Source organism: Nerophis lumbriciformis, linkage group LG17 (genome assembly GCF_033978685.3).
Source record: "Nerophis lumbriciformis linkage group LG17, RoL_Nlum_v2.1, whole genome shotgun sequence".
Taxonomy (NCBI): domain Eukaryota; kingdom Metazoa; phylum Chordata; class Actinopteri; order Syngnathiformes; family Syngnathidae; genus Nerophis; species Nerophis lumbriciformis.
Window position 1 is genome coordinate 97,501 of NC_084564.2, and position 20,021 is coordinate 117,521.

The window sequence follows — 20,021 nt, forward strand, 5'->3', positions numbered from 1 at the left end:
CACTCCACTCACCTTGGACTATCAAACTACCATCCACACACTCCACTCACCTTGGACAATCAAACTACCATCCACACACTCCACTCACCTTGGACAATCAAACTACCATCCACACACTCCACTCACCTTGGACTATCAAACTACCATCCACACACTCCACTCACCTTGGACTATCAAACTACCATCCACACACTCCACTCACCTTGGACAATCAACCATTTCAGTTCCACTCACACGTATCGGTAGTTTGCTGGCTTGTGCACATTTACACACAACTGCTCCCGGAATTGCAAATTCTAGTGTTTTATAGTTGTTATGTTATTGTTTTCTAAATTAAAGAGCATCTTTTCTGAATGTCTCCAATGTTTGTGCTGTAAACATTTTCCATGTAACTCTGACACTTTCTACATTATTAAAGTGTTATTACTCACTATTATTTATTTCAAATAAGTCATACATTAGCTTCCGGGCCACACTTTGGACCCCAACTTTGTACCATAGTGTGTGCACCAGGAAGAGCCTCTTCCCTTGAGTATGTTAGAGCAGTGGTCCCCAACCAGCGGTCCGTGGCCCGGTACCGGTCCGTGGATTGATTGGTACCGGGCCGCACAAGAAATAAAAAAAATCTTTTATTATTTATTATTAAATTGTTTAATTAAATCAACATAAAAAAACACAAGATACACTTACAATTAGTGCACCAACCCAAAAAACCTCCCTCATTGACACAAAAGGTTTGTTTCTGTCTGTTATTAATATTGTGGTAGGTTCCTACATTATATATCAATATATATCAATACAGTCTGCAGGGATACAGTCCGTAAACACACATGATTGTAATTTTTTATGACAAAAAAACCATTCCCCCGCCACCTACAGTTCAGGTTATTGACCAACCTTGCAGATGCTCTCCAGCACGCAGAGCGCCGACTCCCCCGGCTGGATGACGGTCAGCACCGGCTGCTCGCTGGGCAAACACACCCAGGAGGGCGTGAGGTGGTCTGGGAGCCAGATGTCACTTTCTGTGCTGGGCCGTGGAACGGTCTTGCCAGAGTCCTCCTGGCTGGTCTGCAAAAGGTCAACATTATTTCTAGTCTTCGTCTGCACGCGTGCTGCGGACAAATGTAGACTCCTGTAGACGTTCTTCCTGGCAAGACCAGAGAGCGCTAAATAAAAGCATGTGTTAGCACCTCCGTGTTGGCCTGGGAGACTCTGGCTATGTTCTTAGGAGGATGCAAATACATCTTTGGAATCTTTTAATAAGTGGGATAAAAGTCAGCTTGGAGTCAAAAATCATCATTCAGAGACGGTGTTGGTTGAAAATCTTGTCATTTAACGTTAGCATGCGAATATTAGAGACGTTAGCATCCTTCCAAGACAGTACCAAGCATCCAAATCCACGACTTTGAGGTTTAAACGTACACATTTAGCTAAGAGCTAGCATAAAACGTTAGCACGTTAGCATTATCGTGCTAATATAAGAGACGTTAGCGTAGCGCCAAGATGGCGACTGGCATCAAAATCCATGCTTTTTAGGTTTAAACATACAAAGTTAGCTAAAAATCTAGCATAAAACATTAGCATTTTAACAAAAGTGAATTTTCTTCTGGAACAAAAATTTAAAAAAAATAACACTTTTTAAACACTTAATATTTACAATTTTGTTTATTTGTTTATTATTTTTTATATATAAAATTCCAATTTGATTTGATGCATGTTTTGTACTAAACAAATTCATGTAAAACAGCAAATGTAACAAGAAGAAATGTTGATGAGCCTCATGTCTGTGCCCTTGACCTCTGGCCTGGGGTCAATGGAATACTTCTAAGATGGCTCCAAGAATCCAGTTGATCTCTGGCCTGGGGTCAATGGAATACTTCTAAGATGGCTCCAAGAATCCAGTTGACCTCTGGCCTGGGGTCAATGGAATACTTCTAAGATGGCTCCAAGAATCCAGTTGACCTTTGGCCTGGGGTCAATGGAATACTTCTAAGATGGCTCCAAGAATCCAGTTGACCTCTGGCCTGGGGTCAATGGAGTACTTCTAAGATGGCTCCAAGAATCCAGTTGACCTCTGGCCTGGGGTCAATGGAATACTTCTAAGATGGCTCCAATAATCCAGTTGACCTCTGGCCTGGGGTCAATGGAGTACTTCTAAGATGGCTCCAAGAATCCAGTTGACCTCTGGCCTGGGGTCAATGGAATACTTCTAAGATGGCTCCAAGAATCCAGTTGACCTCTGGCCTGGGGTCAATGGAATACTTCTAAGATGGCTCCAAGAATCCAGTTGACCTCTGGCCTGGGGTCAATGGAATACTTCTAAGATGGCTCCAAGAATCCAGTTGACCTCTGGCCTGGGGTCAATGGAATACTTCTAAGATGGCTCCAAGAATCCAGTTTGTCCTTCTAGTCTTCAGGACCTTGAAGTAAAATGTGTTGTGTCCTGGTTGAGCTGTAGGAACTTTAGTGCCATCCATGACTTGAAGTGTAGAACGTATCAGTGTATCAGCAGCGTAACCGTGGAAACCGATGCCGTTGTACGAACAGCTAGCATATAAAGACTAAAAAGAATGGGACCTAAAATTGAGCTTTGAAGAACCCCACACCTGATTTCATGTGGAATGTGCATCCATAGGTACATAAAAACATCTGTATGTATACAGTAACCTCCAAAAGTATTGGAACAGTGAGTCCAATTTGTTTATTTATGTTGTAGACTGAAAACATTTGGGTTTGACATCAAAAGATGAATATGGGACTAGGGATGATGCTCGAAATCAGTTTTCCCGGTTGTTCGATAAGAAAATAACCGAGTCCTCGGACTCGAATCCCTTTTTGAGAACCGGTACCCGTTATCGAGACCACTATAGTAAAGAAAAAGAGTTGGTTCTTTATTCGAATCCCTGAGAACGAATCCCTTCCCACAGGAAATGCCCTGTGGGACGCAATGTTATGCCCATTTGATTGTAGACTCTTACTGACACCTTGTGGCCATATGAAAATACTACGCGTCATTAGTTTGGGCACTTCCGGGTTGGCGAGTCAGTTCAGTTCATGAGACAATTGAGAAGTAGACAAGTTGTGTTAGCTCTTACAAGCCTTGGAAAAGATAAGTGTGTAAGTAAACTGTTTAACTAGTTTATGTAACTCAATATTAAGGTGGAAAGTGTTTCAATTTGATAGTAAGATGAAAAAACATTTTTGTGCACTGTTTCAATGCATGTTTTGAGGACTTAAAATGGCTGCCAGTCGTATATTTCCACCATTGAAATAGTTTCAACACTCAGAAGTATTTGTTTGATGATAGTACTGTATATTTGTGTGAAGCTAATATTTACATATTGTGTATTACTTTTCAGTATGTTCATTGAATCACATAGCTTATACATCCCCCCTCGAGCGTCGGTTGAGGTGGGCGGGGTTGGGGGGGCGGGGTTTGGTGGTAGCGGGGGTGTATATTGTAGCGTCCCGGAAGAGTTAGTGCTGCATGGGATTCTGGGTATTTGTTTTGTTGTGTTTATGTTGTGTGACAGTGCGGATGTTCTCCCGAAATGTGTTTGTCATTCTTGTTTGGTGTGGGTTCACAGTGTGGCGCATATTTGTAACAGTGTTAAAGTTGTTTATACGGCCACCCTCAGTGTTACCTGTATCGCTGTTGGCCAAGTATGCCTTGCATTCACGTGTGTGTGCGTGCTGAAACCGCACATATTATGTGACTGGGCCAGCATTCGCTGGACTGGATGAAAATCGGACGTGGCGATTTTGGGGGGGGGGGGCACTGAAAATGGAGTCTCCCAGGAGGTTGTCAAGTATGACAATTAGCAATGTTTATAATGTCAAGTATGACAATTAGCAATGTTTATAATGTCAAGTATGACAATTAGCAATGTTTATAATGTCAAGTATGACAATTAGCAATGTTTATAATGTCAAGTATGACAATTAGCAATGTTTATAATGTCAAGTATGACAATTAGCAATGTTTATAATGTCAAGTATGACAATTAGCAATGTTTATAATGTCAAGTATGACAATTAGCAATGTTTATAATGTCAAGTATGACAATTAGCAATGTTTATAATGTCAAGTATGACAATTAGCAATGTTTATAATGTCAAGTATGACAATTAGCAATGTTTATAATGTCAAGTATGACAATTAGCAATGTTTATAATGTCAAGTATGACAATTAGCAATGTTTATAATGGGCGGGCCAGCTCTCGTGTTAATTTGATATCACCTCAAGGGCCAAGTGAAATGACACGGCGGCCCAGAGTTTGATACCCACGATATAAAGAATAATGTACTATATAAACAGGACATAATGTTACATTTTAAAGTACAAACTAGATGGACAACAAATGTGTCTTTACAAGAAATGCAGTATTTCACTTTGCACAATCATCTCTTGCTGTGTCTTCACATACTTTGGACACTTTTTTTGTTTTGTTATGCGTGGTTTGTCCACTTGATGGCACTATTGGCACATATTCTTTGTTTGTCCACTTGATGGCACTGTTGGCATAGCTTCTTTGTTTGTCCACTTGATGGCACTGTTGGCATAGCTTCTTTGTTTGTCCACTTGATGGCACTGTTGGCACATATTCTTTGTTTGTCCACTTGATGGCACTGTTGGCATAGCTTCTTTGTTTGTCCACTTGATGGCACTATTGGCATAGCTTCTTTGTTTGTCCACTTGATGGCACTGTTGGCATAGCTTCTTTGTTTGTCCACTTGATGGCACTATTGGCACATATTCTTTGTTTGTCCACTTGATGGCACTGTTGGCACAGCTTCTTTGTTTGTCCACTTGATGGCACTATTGGCACAGCTTCTTTGTTTGTCCACTTGATGGCACTATTGGCACAGCTTCTTTGTTTGTCCACTTGATGGCACTATTGGCACAGCTTCTTTGTTTGTCCACTTGATGGCACTGTTGGCACAGCTTGCAACCCAACTTCTGTTCCTAGGTTAAATGTGTCCTGTTTTATTGCCTGTTTACTTTCGCTTTCAAAGTGGCCAGAAGCACTTCCGAATGAGAAAAAAACAAAACATAATTGATCTTAAATCTGCTTTTACTTGATCAATGTTGACCATTTTGAGGACTAGAATGAAGTTTGAAGTGTGCACTTGAGAGTTGGACTTGAGTGGTTAGTTATCAGTGAGTGAGGACAAACTCACACTTGAGTGGTTAGTTATCAGTGAGTGAGGACAAACTCACACTTGAGAGGTTAGTTATCAGTGAGTGAGGACAAACTCACACTTGAGTGGTTAGTTATCAGTGAGTGAGGACAAACTCACACTTGAGTGGTTAGTTATCAGTGAGCGAGGACAAACTCACACTTGAGTGGTTAGTTATCAGTGAGCGAGGACGAACTCACACTTGAGAGGTTAGTTATCAGTGAGCGAGGACAAACTCACACTTGAGTGGTTAGTTATCAGTGAGTGAGGACAAACTCACACTTGAGAGGTTAGTTATCAGTGAGTGAGGACAAACTCACACTTGAGAGGTTAGTTATCAGTGAGCGAGGACAAACTCACACTTGAGGTTAGTTATCAGTGAGTGAGGACAAACTCACACTTGAGAGGTTAGTTATCAGTGAGTGAGGACAAACTCACACTTGAGAGGTTAGTTATCAGTGAGTGAGGACAAACTCACACTTGAGTGGTTAGTTATCAGTGAGTGAGGACAAACTCAGTAACAAAACTTGCCTCATTAGCGTTTTGGACGAGACAACCAGCGTGTTTACCTGGAGCTCCTTTGCCGAGTCAGCAAAAGTTCCGTCTGCGAGGGTCCTCACCAGCTCCTCTCCGTCGGCAAACACCTGCCGAGACGAACGGCGGACGACGTTAGCACACGGGGGGACCGTGGTCAGGTGGTCTGGCGCACACACCTGGTTGATGCTGGGGTGCGCTTTGGTCTTCTTTTTGGACGTGGTGTCCAGACCCCACAGCGAGGAGAAGCGGCTCTTGCGCTTGCTGCTTGAGCGGGACATGGCGTGCGCTCGCCGCCTCACGCCCGTCTCCGTGCGCGCCGCCACCTGACACACACAAAGTGACAGTCAGATGGAAGGATTTGAAAAGAACTGCTGGAGGAAAATGTGAAATAGCCCACCCTGCTGGTGTTGCAAAACCTGCATGCCTCTTGCTAGCATTTGTTTACCATTTAGAATGCACAACCAGAGAAAGACTTATTGCCTCCAAAAAAGAAATAAAAAACAGATTTTCATTCTAGCAAAGAGGCAGCATTTGCATGTTAGAGATGTTGAAGTGTGATTCTCTCATTTCCTAACAACAATGAGCGTTGACAAATGTTCTTAACATGCAGGGGAGAATGTGTTGGAACATAAAAGAATGCTTAAGAAAGTTTATTTCTATAATTATAAATAAATAGAGTATTTTAAGGACTATTGAGCAGCGCGGTTATAAGCCACACCCACAACATTTCAGAAGAACTATATTAGCCTCACCGGACTATTTCTTTTTTACCAAATACAACTTGGTTAAAAGATGGAAGTGTGTATAAAAATACTTTCAACAATAGCGTGCTAATATAATAACCGCCACTTGCTTTGCTGTCATTGTTTTCACATTCTTTTTGCACCATAGATCACAGATTTTTCTATTTAGCATATTTCCCCCGACTACAGAGCGCACCGGTATATAAGCCACACCCACTCAATTTCACAAGAAATAAACATGTTCCATATATACAGATTATAAGTCACAGATACATACCTTGTGAAATTAGTTATTTACCCAGAAATATTTATTTACATACCTTATTTCTTTCTAAACAGTGTCTGTAACAGGGCAGTAAAACGGCTGATCAAACAAAACAGAAGTCATGGTCACTACCTGCGCAAGCTAGCTCTCCAATCAGCTAAACAGACTCAATAACTCCACGCTGACGTTTTGCTGAATTTACTGAGGAATTTGTGAAAGTGAAACAATACTAAAAGAATGTAAGTTAATAATACTAACACAGACACTCGTAAACCTGTTAGCATGTTAGCTCGATTACATTAAGATAGCAGGTACAAACATGCATGAAAACACTCCTACAGACATCACACTTGGGACACTTTAGTAAGTAAGAATAGTTTTAGTTATATTGTAAAACTTACAAACGTCGCTTGGACTGATGAATGAAGAATCCATACAAGTTGTATAAATATATGAGATGAATATAAATATTGTAAATATAAATATATGGGATGAATATAAATATTGTAAATATAAATATATGAGATGAATATAAATATTGTAAATATAAATATATGAGATGAATATAAATATTGTAAATATAAATATGAGATGAATATAAATATTGTAATATAAATATATGAGATGAATATAAATATTGTATATATAAATATATGAGATGAATATAAATATTGTAAATATAAATATATGAGATGAATATAAATATTGTAATATAAATATATGAGATGAATATAAATATTGTAATATAAATATATAAGCTCCTCCCACTCTGGCGGCCAGCGGGCGATGCAAAGACGTGCAAACGTCTCGAATCAGCAATTTCCTGGGCGCTGTCATGTGACCTCGGTGCGGCCATCAACGTCTCCCCCCACCAAAATAAGAGCGTTTTTCCCAAAGCGAATTGTGGCCTTCAGCTGTGACACAAAACCTTTTTGAATGTAAAAATATACATACTGTACATTTACTGGTATTGTCCATACTTTGATGATCCATTCATGAACTCAATTGGTTCATGAATGGTTTGTAAATGGAAAAGTTTGTATAGTGAAGCAAAGTTCTCCATGTAAATATGAATAATTGCTTTGTAGACAAAATAAAGTGCTATCCAGTACTGTATAATAAATACAAATACCAAGGAGGTGACAAATCATATTTCTATTTGGTAACAATCTAAAACAACAATGACAAGCTGAACTGTCCTCACAATTGATCAGGAATCACAAAAATCTGTCATTTAAACAAGCATGTTGCTACAATAAAAAAACATTTGAAAAAGTCAAATGCAAGTGCAGCAGATCACGTCGGCAAGAGGAGAGAAGTGTGTGCGCGCTTGGAAGAGGCGTCGCTGAACGGGAGGTAGTCTTCTCCTCCGCTGCAAAGTAAGTCCGCTCTGGCATATTTTTCCAGAAAAATCAGTTCTTATCACAATTTCAAAAACACGCTAGCTTGATAACGTTACGATAGCATGGAAATGAAAACACTCCAACAGACGTCACCATGGGACGGTTTAGTAAGTCAGAGTTGTTTTCATTGTATTGTAAAACTTACAAACTTGGAGTGATGAAACGCTATGGACAACTGCAAGACGGAACGGCACTTATACTTCCGTCAGCATTGTATGCATTCATTGTCCAAACCTTGGCTTTTGTAAACAACTATTTGCATTATATTTGCGTACATTAGCCGCACCGTTTTATCAGCCGCAGGATGCAAAGCGTAGGAAGAAAGCAGCGGTTTGCAGTCTCCAGTGAATAGTGAACATGCCAAGTAAGTAAGTTTGTTCCTGACCAAGAGAGTAGTTGTGTGGCTCACCAGCGCATGGAAGGAAGACACGGAGAAGATGCCCAGCCGCCCCATGGCCAGCTTGGTGGGGCGCGAGGCGAAGGCCAGGAGGCGTTTGGGGTTGGGAAGCTCGCCGCCCTGCAGGCTGGCCAGGTAGCAGCGGCAGCGGAACAGGTCCATGTGGAACTGCTCCAGGTTCTGCTCCCACAGGAAGATCTGCAGGAGACAGCGGGGACAAGACCCTCTTTGGCTTCACTCAAACTCCATTATTATCATCCAAATATGTCAATATTACACATTCATTCAAGTCACACATGTGTGCTTAACCTTGAGTGAGGAATGTTAGAGAGAGAGATAATAAGCATGTGTTTTGGCTAGAGAGACATGACTGCCAGGGGGGGAGGAAGAGAGACTTAAGAGGAGAGGGGGTTTGGTCGGGGGGAGCAGACCATCTTAGCGGCGCGATTGAATGTTCTATGCTGGACTGGTCTCAATGTATATATGCAAAGCTTTGCAAATATATTACAAAATAACTATTCTGTCTCTGCTGGTTTTTCTACTCAGCTTTAAGTGTCGTAAAGAGCTTGGGAGCGACTTGTGACTTGAATTCCCTGGGAGGAACAACTGGTCCAAAACGCAACATTACACACGGACATACGCCCATAAATAAGACTTTTCAAAATAAAAGCAGCACCGTTGTATTGCACGCACGACATAGATACTTTTTTAAATCTATTTTGTAAGTTATGATTGGCCTCACGAGGGCCGGACAGGCACGTACAAAGGGCCGGATGTGGCCCGCGGGCCGCAGAATACCCAGGTCTGGTCTATAGAATGTGTCGTGGGCCAATAAAACTTGAGCAGCGGGCCACAAATGGCCCTCGGGCCGCACTGTGGACACCCCTGATGTAGAATAATGTATGTATGCCCTGGAACACCTTTATCATCATTTCATGACACAAGCAAAACACTTTTTATACTCCAATAAATACACCTACAACTTACTAAATACAAGTAGAAACAACTAGCGACAGTGAAGTTTACATCCATGAAGGAAAGAAGAAAGTGAATGAAAAATAATATATATGCATAAACATTTGTTTTCTTTTGTATTATTTTTTCAATGAATTAATGTTTATGACAACCTTTTTCCAAAACACAATATAGAATGTGAGATATAACAGAATAATGTAGAACACAATATAGAATGTGAGATATAATAGGATAATGTAGAACACAATATAGAATGTGAGATATAATAGGATAATGTAGAACACAATATAGAATGTGAGATATAATAGGATAATGTAGAACACAATATAGAATGTGAGATATAACAGAATAATGTAGAACACAATATAGAATGTGAGATATAATAGGATAATGTAGAACACAATATAGAATGTGAGATAGAACAGGATAATGCAGAACCCAATACAGAATGTGCGATATAACAGAATAATGCATACATTTATCGTTTGTTTTCAAAACACTTACAAAAAAGTGGGACCCCAAACATTTACTGTGTGACCCCATTTTTATGACTTGATGGGGTCTCTGGGACCCCATTGGGAAAATTGCTAGCGCCAACACTGCAGAATGTTAAGACTATGACAGCAAAGCAAGTGGCGGTTATTATATTAGCACGCTATTGTTGAAAGTGCTCCAAAAGTACACACTTCCATCTTTTAACCAAGTTGTATTTTGGTCATAAATAAATATATTATAGTTATTTTTAAGGCTGAAATGACGCGTCGACGTCATCGATTACGTAAATACGTCGACGCCGTTTTTGTGCGTCGGCGTCGCATACTGTATTTCCTTGAATAGCCGCCAGGGCGCTAATTAATTTAAAACCTCTTCTCACTCCTGCGCTTACCAAAAGGCGTGGGGTAAATTTAGGTCTGCGCTTATAACTTTGAGTGATGTAAGGATACCATCATGAAAAGCACATTTAATACAAAAAAAACGTTATTATGGTCTTACATTTACTTATAAATGAAGTCCATGCGCAGCTGCTTCTGATCAAAAGCATGGATAACTTGTTTATAGAAGTCTTCCTTATCTTTCTTCAGCTTTAAAAGTCTCTCTGTCTCCATGGAGATCTTCCTTTAAGTATTACCTCCTGCTTCCATTGAAAGTCCACTTTAGAAAACTCTTTTATTTGAGATATGTAATCCTCCATGTTAAAAGTCTTTTATTGTAGATATGTAATCCTCCATGTTAAAAGTCTTTTATTGTAGATATGTAATCCTCCATGTTCAAAGTGTTTTATTGTAGATATGTAATCCTCCATGTTAAAAGTCTTTTATTTGAGATATGTAATCCTCCATGTTAAAAGTCTTTTATTGTAGATATGTAATCCTCCATGTTAAAAGTCTTTTATTGTAGATATGTAATCCTCCATGTTAAAAGTGTTTTATTGTAGATATGTAATCCTCCATGTTAAAAGTGTTTTATTGTAGATATGTAATCCTCCATGTTAAAAGTCTTTTATTGTAGATATGTAATCCTCCATGTTCAAAGTCTTTTATTGTAGATATGTAATCCTCCATGTTCAAAGTCTTTTATTGTAGATATGTAATCCTCCATGTTCAAAGTGCTCACTCTTGTCTTCTTCTGCAGCACCGGTCTTCTGCAGTAAGAAGGATCACTAGCGCCCTCTACCAGCAGGAGGCGGGAGTCATTTAATGACTCATATTTGACACACGCAGCTACGCTATATTAATAAAACATAGCTGCTTACTCTTCTTTTTAGCATATTCGATAGCTTGGACCTTCAATCCTACTGAATAGCTCTTAATCTTCTTCCCTTTATGCCATTTCAAATGATTGAAATCAGCCTCCTCCATTTTGAAAATGATGACAGGTGAAGTGTCACTCATGACGTGACGACTTTGACCCGGCAAAAATTCCAGACATGCGCTAATAAAATTAATATTTTGCGAAACGAGTTTGATCCGGCGTTAATCCTGAGCTGGCGGTAAAGCCAAGCATGCGCTAATTATTTTGCGAAACGAGTTTGACCCGGCAGTAATTGGAGGCATGCAAATACTATATACCCGGAAATACACACTTTTTTGTATTGGATGTTTATCTTTATTTTTGCACATTTTAAAGCAAAATAAGAAATACTTTTACTTTTGAAATGCTTATAACCCAGAATATTAACATTTGCACTGGATGTTTATTTTATATTTGCACATTAAAAAGCAAATGAGCTACTTTTAATTTTGTTAAATGTTAAAAGGTTTAAATGTTTACATTGTTACAGAATATTTTGTCATGTTGTTGTCAATGTTGACTGAGTGGCCATACTTTTTTTTTTTTGTAAATAAAAGCCATGCCTTTTGATAAAACTGGCCTACATTTATTTTTTCATCTTCATTTTAAATAAAAAAAATAATCGGTAAAAGGAAAAATAATCCTTAGATTAATCGAAAAAAATAATCTATAGATTAACCGATTAATCGAAAAAAATAATCTATAGATTAATCGATAGAAAAATAATCGTTAGCTGCAGCCTTAGTTATTTTACTGTTTGAAGATCTTAATCTACTGCCTTTTTTTATTTAATTTTTTTGAAAAAAAAAATATAACATCAGCAAATAGTCGCTATCTTATGCTACCAGAAGTGGTGTCATGGAAACAAGTGGAATACTTTTCCAAAAGATGAATTATGCCATTAAAGGCCGGGATTATAAATGTCAAGTTAGCTTGTTACCCCAAAATTTAGTTGTCTATCAACATTGTGGGTGTAACTAAGGTCCCATGAATGTGTGAATGTGCAGTGGAAACTAATGTGTGAATGTGCAGTGGAAACTAATGTGTTCTCAATGTGTGAATGTGCTGTGGAAACTAATGTGTTCTGAATGTCTGAATGTGCAGTGCAGTGGAAACTAATGTGTGAATGTGCAGTGGAAACTAATATGTGAATGTGCAGTAGAAACTAATGTGTGAATGTGCAGTGGAAACTAATGTGTTCTCAATGTGTGAATGTGCAGTGGAAACTAATGTGTTCTGAATGTGTGAATGTGCAGTGGAAACTAATGTGTGAATGTGCAGTGGAAACTAATGTGTGAATGTGCAGTAGAAACTAATGTGTGAATGTGCAGTGGAAACTAATATGTGAATGTGCAGTAGAAACTAATGTGTGAATGTGCAGTGGAAACTAATGTGCTCTCAATGTGTGAATGTGCAGTGGAAACTAATGTGTTCTCAATGTGTGAATGTGTAGTGGAAACTAATGTGCTCTCAATGTGTGAATGTGCAGTGGAAACTAATGTGTTCTCAATGTGTGAATGTGCAGTGGAAACTAATGTGTTCTCAATGTGTGAATGTGTAGTGGAAACTAATGTGCTCTCAATGTGTGAATGTGCAGTGGAAACTAATGTGTTCTGAATGTGTGAATGTGCAGTGGAAACTAATGTGTTCTCAATGTGTGAATGTGCAGTGGGAACTAATGTGTTCTCAATGTGTGAATGTGCAGTGGAAACTAATGTGTTCTGAATGTGTGAATGTGCAGTGGAAACTAATGTGTTCTCAATGTGTGAATGTGTAGTGGAAACTAATGTGCTCTCAATGTGTGAATGTGCAGTGGAAACTAATGTGTTCTGAATGTGTGAATGTGCAGTGGAAACTAATGTGTTCTGAATGTGTGAATGTGCAGTGGAAACTAATGTGTTCTCAATGTGTGAATGTGCAGTGGAAACTAATGTGCTCTCAATGTGTGAATGTGCAGTGGAAACTAATGTGTTCTCAATGTGTGAATGTGCAGTGGAAACTAATGTGTTCTGAATGTGTGAATGTGCAGTGGAAACTAATGTGTTCTGAATGTGTGAATGTGCAGTGGAAACTAATGTGTTCTCAATGTGTGAATGTGCAGTGGAAACTAATGTGCTCTCAATGTGTGAATGTGCAGTGGGAACTAATGTGTTCTCAATGTGTGAATGTGCAGTGGAAACTAATGTGTTCTGAATGTGTGAATGTGCAGTGGAAACTAATGTGTTCTCAATGTGTGAATGTGCAGTGGAAACTAATGTGTTCTGAATGTGTGAATGTGCAGAGGAAACTAATGTGCTCTCAATGTGTGAATGTGCAGTGGAAACTAATGTGCTCTCAATGTGTGAATGTGCAGTGGAAACTAATGTGTTCTCAATGTGTGAATGTGCAGTGGAAACTAATGTGTTCTCAATGTGTGAATGTGCAATGGAAACTAATGTGCTCTCAATGTGTGAATGTGCAGAGGAAACTAATGTGCTCTCAATGTGTGAATGTGCAGTGGAAACTAATGTGCTCTCAATGTGTGAATGTGCAGTGGAAACTAATGTGTTCTCAATGTGTGAATGTGCAGTGGAAACTAATGTGTTCTCAATGTGTGAATGTGCAGTGGAAACTAATGTGCTCTCAATGTGTGAATGTGCAGTGGAAACTAATGTGTGAATGTGCAGTGGAAACTAATGTGCTCTCAATGTGTGAATGTGCAGTGGAAACTAATGTGCTCTCAATGTGTGAATGTGCAGTGGAAACTAATGTGCTCTCAATGTGTGAATGTGCAGTGGAAACTAATGTGTTCTCAATGTGTGAATGTGCAGTGGAAACTAATGTGCTCTCAATGTGTGAATGTGCAGTGGAAACTAATGTGTGAATGTGCAGTAGAAACTAATGTGTGAATGTGCAGTGGAAACTAATGTGTGAATGTGCAGAGGAAACTAATGTGTGAATGTGTAGAGGAAACTAATGTGTGAATGTGCAGTGGAAACTAATGTGTGAATGTGCAGTGGAAACTAATGTGTGAATGTGCAGTGGAAACTAATGTGTGAATGTGCAGAGGAAACTAATGTGTGAATGTGTAGAGGAAACTAATGTGTGAATGTGTAGAGGAAACTAATGTGTGAATGTGCAGTGGAAACTAATGTGTGAATGTGCAGTGGAAACTAATGTGTGAATGTGCAGAGGAAACTAATGTGTGAATGTGTAGAGGAAACTAATGTGTGAATGTGCAGTGGAAACTAATGTGTGAATGTGCAGAGGAAACAATGTGTGAATGTGCAGAGGAAACTAATGTGTGAATGTGCAGTGGAAACTAATGTGTGAATGTGCAGAGGAAACTAATGTGTGAATGTGCAGTGGAAACTAATGTGTGAATGTGCAGTAGAAACTAATGTGTGAATGTGCAGTGGAAACTAATGTGTGAATGTGCAGAGGAAACTAATGTGGTTGAGGAAAATGGCCTTACCTGATCCAGGATGGTCTTCCTCTTCTTGGCGTCGGTGACGGCCGACAGCTGCATGTGCCCCATCTTCTTCATCTTCTCGTCCATGTCCATCTTCTGCTCCAGCTTCTTGGTCTCGGCCCCCAGCAGGCGCACCGGGTCCTGGCGCTGGTGCAGGCGGGCCAAGGCGGTGGCGCACGCCGAGTGCACGGCCGTGATCCAGTTCTCCAGCTCCGTCTGGCTGCACGTCTGAGCGAGGTCAAAAGCAAAATCATTTCTATTCCTTCTTGTGACTTTTCTAACCTCTGACCTGCTTTCAAAAGACTTATTCCAAATCAAATACTGCAAGAATGGCTTGGAATACACAATCCAATCTTCTCTACGGCCGATGAGCGTTATGAAACAGTATCAGTATCAGTATCAGTATCAGTGCAGGGTCCATACAGCTAGCGCTTGTGCCGTACACTCACTGAGGCGTCACTGCGTACAAGTATTGGGACACCTGAAAAAATGAAGAAAAAGTGGAATTTCTTGCTTCCACTCAACAACAAAGAGCTTCTGCCAGAGATGTGGCTTTGGTGAACGAATGGAGTCTTTTGAACGGCTCTCTTCTGTGACCCTAAGAAGCACTTCACAGTTGGGACTCCTTGCTTTGGGAGACGTTGTTTTGTTATGACACGCAGGAAGTGTCAGCAGCTGCAACTGGACTACAAAATGAGTCCATAGCAGCAATTTCATTAAACATTTAAAAAATAAAATAAAAATAAAATAATATATAAACGGCATCAAAAGAGCCATAAATCCACTCTACATCTTCTACATTTTGTCCTTGACCTTTTGCCAAAATGAAGGATTGGGATGGAAGGCCAACTAACTCATCCATGTCACTGATGAACTTTTTTTTTACTTTCCTCACTGGCTCTAAAACATGGGTGTCAAACTCTGGCCCGTGGGCCAAATATGGCCCGCCGTGTAATTTCACTTGGCCCTTCAGGCGATATCAAATGAACACTAGAGCTGGCCCGCCCATTATATACACATTATATACAGATTATATACACATTATATACAGATTACATACAGATTATATACACATTATATACACATTATATACAGATTATATACACATTATATACAGATTATATACACATTATATACAGATTACATACAGATTATATACACATTATATACAGATTATATACAGATTATATACAGATTATATACACATTATATACACATTATATACAGATTATATACACATTATATACAGATTATATACACATTATATACAGATTATATACAGATTACATACAGATTACATACAGATTATATACACATTATATACAGATTATATACACATTATATACAGATTATATACAGATTACATACAGATTACATACAGATTATATACACATTATATACACATTATATACAGATTAAAAACAGATTATATACAGATTATATACAGATTATATACAGATTATATACACATTATATACACATTATATACAGATTATGTACAGATTATATACAGATTATATACAGATTATATACAGATTACATACAGATTATATACAGATTATATACAGCGGCGGTGCCGTGGTACACCGCTAATTGTCTTACTTGCCAAACCTCCCGGAAGACTTCCATATTTCAGTGCACCTCCCAGATATTGTAACGTCCCCTTTTAGTCCAGTCCAACGAGTGCTGGCTCAGTTACATAATATGTGCGGCTTTAGCACGCACACACAAGTGAATACCATGCATACTTGATCAACAGCGATACAGGTCACATTGAGGGTGCCAGTATAAAAAAACTTTAACACTGTTAAAAATATATGCCACACTGTGAATCCACACCAAACAACAATGACAAACATATTTTGGGAGAACATCCACACCGTAACACAACATAAAGACAACAGAACAAATACCCAGAACCCTTTGCAGCACTAACTCTTCCGGGACGCTACAAGGTGTGTGTGTGTGTGTGTGTAAACTGTATCGCTGTTGATCAAGTATGCGTTGCATTCATGAGTGTGTGTACAGAAGCTGATCATATCTTGTGACTGGGCGGGCACGTTGTTAGAAGGGATGAAAAGCAGACGTGACGACAGCTTGTAGAGGACGTTAAAAGCAGTGCCTGTAAGGCACGCCCCCAAGACTGTGGACTACGAGATATAATGACTGATGAACACCTTGGTTGGATAATGAAGGTTGCCTCAGCTCAAAGCCTGAGCCCCGACATTAATGAACTAGCATCCAAGAAAAGATGTCAGGTATCTGGCTTGGGCACATCACATTAGATCAGTGTGTTGCAAACTGAGCACTTTAAAGTCCTGAATGGTTGTTTTATTTATTATTTTTATTTTCTAATGTATTAGCCTGTGGAAAAAGTTCATGTTGATATTTACCTCAGAAGACTGCAAATAGAAAAGAAGCATTACATTTTTATTTAAATTGTATTTGATAAACCATTGATATTTTTTAATTATTATTATTATTATTAGAAACTGTATTTTGCATGTCACTATAAAGTTATATAAGCCTTGCTTGTTCAATATTCAATGTAAAACTTGTTTGGGTCTATTAAAAGGTTCATTTGTTCAACGTTGGCCCGCAGCTTTGTTCACTTTTACATTTTGGCCCACTCTGTATTTGAGTTTGACACCCCTGATTTAGACCATGGACACATTAGACCATGGACACATTAGACCATGGACACATTAGACCATGGACACATTAGACCCTTTTGTTGGACTGACTGGCGTTGCTAACACAAAGGTCCCTTTCCCACGTGTCACCCCACATGGTATGACGGGACATGGAGCAGCACCCCTAGTGGCTGGCAGCTTCCGACATCCTCACCTCTCCTAGCAAGTCCCAAGTTGTATGTGGTAATATGTGTATATGTATTACCCCCCCAAGTTGTATGTGGTAATATGTGTATATGTATTACCTCCCCAAGTTGTATGTGGTAATATGTGTATATGTATTACCCCCCCAAGTTGTATGTGGTAATATGTGTATATGTATTACCCCCCTCAAGTTGTATGTGGTAATATGTGTATATGTATTACCTCCCCAAGTTGTATGTGGTAATATGTGTATATGTATTACCCCCCCAAGTTGTATGTGGTAATATGTGTATATGTATTACCCCCCCAAGTTGTATGTGGTAATATGTGTATATGTATTACCCCCCCAAGTTGTATGTGGTAATATGTGTATATGTATTACCCCCCCAAGTTGCCCAGTCTGAGATCGACTTTTTTTTTTTTTTTTTTTACTCATCCTACCCGCGTTGACCTTTCCCCCACCTTTTGCGAGCCGTCAGCGTTCTGTGGTCCTGTATAATGTTTGCTGTTGAGGAAAAGTTGTCATGCTTGTACAAACCCTGTTTCCATAAGAGTTGGGAAATTGTGTTAGATGTAAATATAAACAGAATACAATGATTTGCAAATCCTTTTCAAGCCATATTCAGTTGAATATGCTACAAAGACAACATATTTGATGTTCAAACTCATAAACTTTATTTTTTTTTTTTGCAAATAATCATTAACTTTAGAATTTGATGGCAGCAACACGTGACAAAGAAGTTGGGAAAGGTGTCAATAAATACTGATAAAGTTGAGGAATGCTCATCAAAGACTTATTTGGAACATCCCACAGGTGTGCAGGCTAATTGGGAACAGGTGGGTGCCATGATTGGGTATAAAAGTAGATTCCATGAAATGCTCAGTCATTCACAAACAAGGATGGGGCGAGGGTCACCACTTTGTCAACAAATGCCTGAGCAAATTGTTGAACAGTTTAAGAAAAACCTTTCTCAAGCAGCTATTGCAAGGAATTTAGGGATTTCACCATCTACGCTCCGTAATATCATCAAAGGGTTCAGAGAATGTGGAGAAATCACTGCACGTAAGCAGCTAAGCCCGTGACCTTCCATCCCTCAGGCTGTACTACATCAACAAGCCACATCAGTGTGTAAAGGATATCACCACATGGGCTCAGGAACACTTCAGAAACCCACTGTCAGTAACTACAGTTGGTCGCTACATCTGTAAGTGCAAGTTAAAACTCTCCTATGCAAGGCGAAAACCGTTTATCAACAACACCCAGAAACACCGTCGGCTTCGCTGGGCCTGAGCTCATCTAAGATGGACTGATACAAAGTGGAAAAGTGTTCTGTGGTCTGACGAGTCCACATTTCAAATTGTTTTTGGAAACTGTGGACGTCATGTCCTCCGGACCAAAGAGGAAAAGAACCATCTGGATTGTTGTAGGCGCAAAGTGTAAAAGGCAGCATGTGTGATGGTATGGGGGTGTATTAGTGGCCAAGACATGGGTAACTTACACATCTGTGAAGGCACCATTAATGCTGAAAGGTACATACAGCTTTTGGAGCAACATATGTTGCCATCTAAGCAACGTTACCATGGACGCCCCTGCTTATTTCAGCAAGACAATGCCAAGCCACGTGTTACATCAACGTGGCTTCATAGTAAAAGAGTGCGGGTACTAGACTGGCCTGCCTGTAGTCCAGACCTGTCTCCCATTGAAAATGTGTGGCGCATTATGAAGCCTAAAATAGCACAACGGAGACCCCCGGACTGTTGAACAACTTAAGCTGTACATCAAGCAAGAATGGGAAAGAATTCCACCTGAGAAGCTTCAAAAATGTGTCTCCTCAGTTCCCAAACCTTTACTGAGTGTTGTTAAAAGGAAAGGCCATGTAACACAGTGGTGAACATGCCCTTTCACAACTACTTTGGCACGTGTTGCAGCCATGAAATTCTAAGTTAATGATTATTTGCAAAAAAAAATCAAGTTTATGAGTTTGAACATCAAATATGTTGTCTTTGTAGCATATTCAACTGAATATGGCTTGAAAAGGATTTCCAAATCATTGTATTCCGTTTATATTTACATCTAACACAATTTCCCAACTCATATGGAAACGGGGTTTGTACAAGGACAAGAAAGTTCCTACCTGGAAGAGGAAGGCGTCTCCCAGAGAGTTGCTGAGACAGAAGACAAAGTCCTTCTTGGGGTGTTCTGGCACCGCCTGCACGATGCTGTTCTCCACCCACACGGCGTGCTTTGGGACGCTGCTGTTGTCCACGGCGGAGCGGCCGTCCGTCTCGTAGAAGAACAAAGTGCAGCCTGAAGAAGGGAGAAGAGAAGCATAAAGTGTCATTCTGCCCTCTGGTGGCCGTTTGGGAGAAGTGCAGCAAGACGACACCTTCCAGTCTCTGCACTAAAATGACATGGCGTCTTCCTTGCACTAAGCCCCGC

The 20,021-nt window shown here is 39.7% G+C and overlaps 1 protein-coding gene across 1 annotated transcript in view; it reads right to left on the reverse strand.

Annotated features, from left to right (window-relative positions):
* The window catches only part of LOC133614311 (rho guanine nucleotide exchange factor TIAM1-like), a 91,883-nt gene that overhangs the window by 42,199 nt on the left and 29,663 nt on the right, over positions 1-20,021 (reverse strand). The window contains exons 6-11 of the mRNA XM_061972163.1: positions 19,717-19,889; positions 14,748-14,972; positions 8,540-8,725; positions 5,896-6,042; positions 5,752-5,826; positions 898-1,068 (exon numbers count right to left, since the gene is read on the reverse strand). Of these exons, the coding sequence (XP_061828147.1) occupies positions 898-1,068; positions 5,752-5,826; positions 5,896-6,042; positions 8,540-8,725; positions 14,748-14,972; positions 19,717-19,889 (977 nt within the window). The remainder of the gene's footprint in view (positions 1-897; positions 1,069-5,751; positions 5,827-5,895; positions 6,043-8,539; positions 8,726-14,747; positions 14,973-19,716; positions 19,890-20,021) is intronic.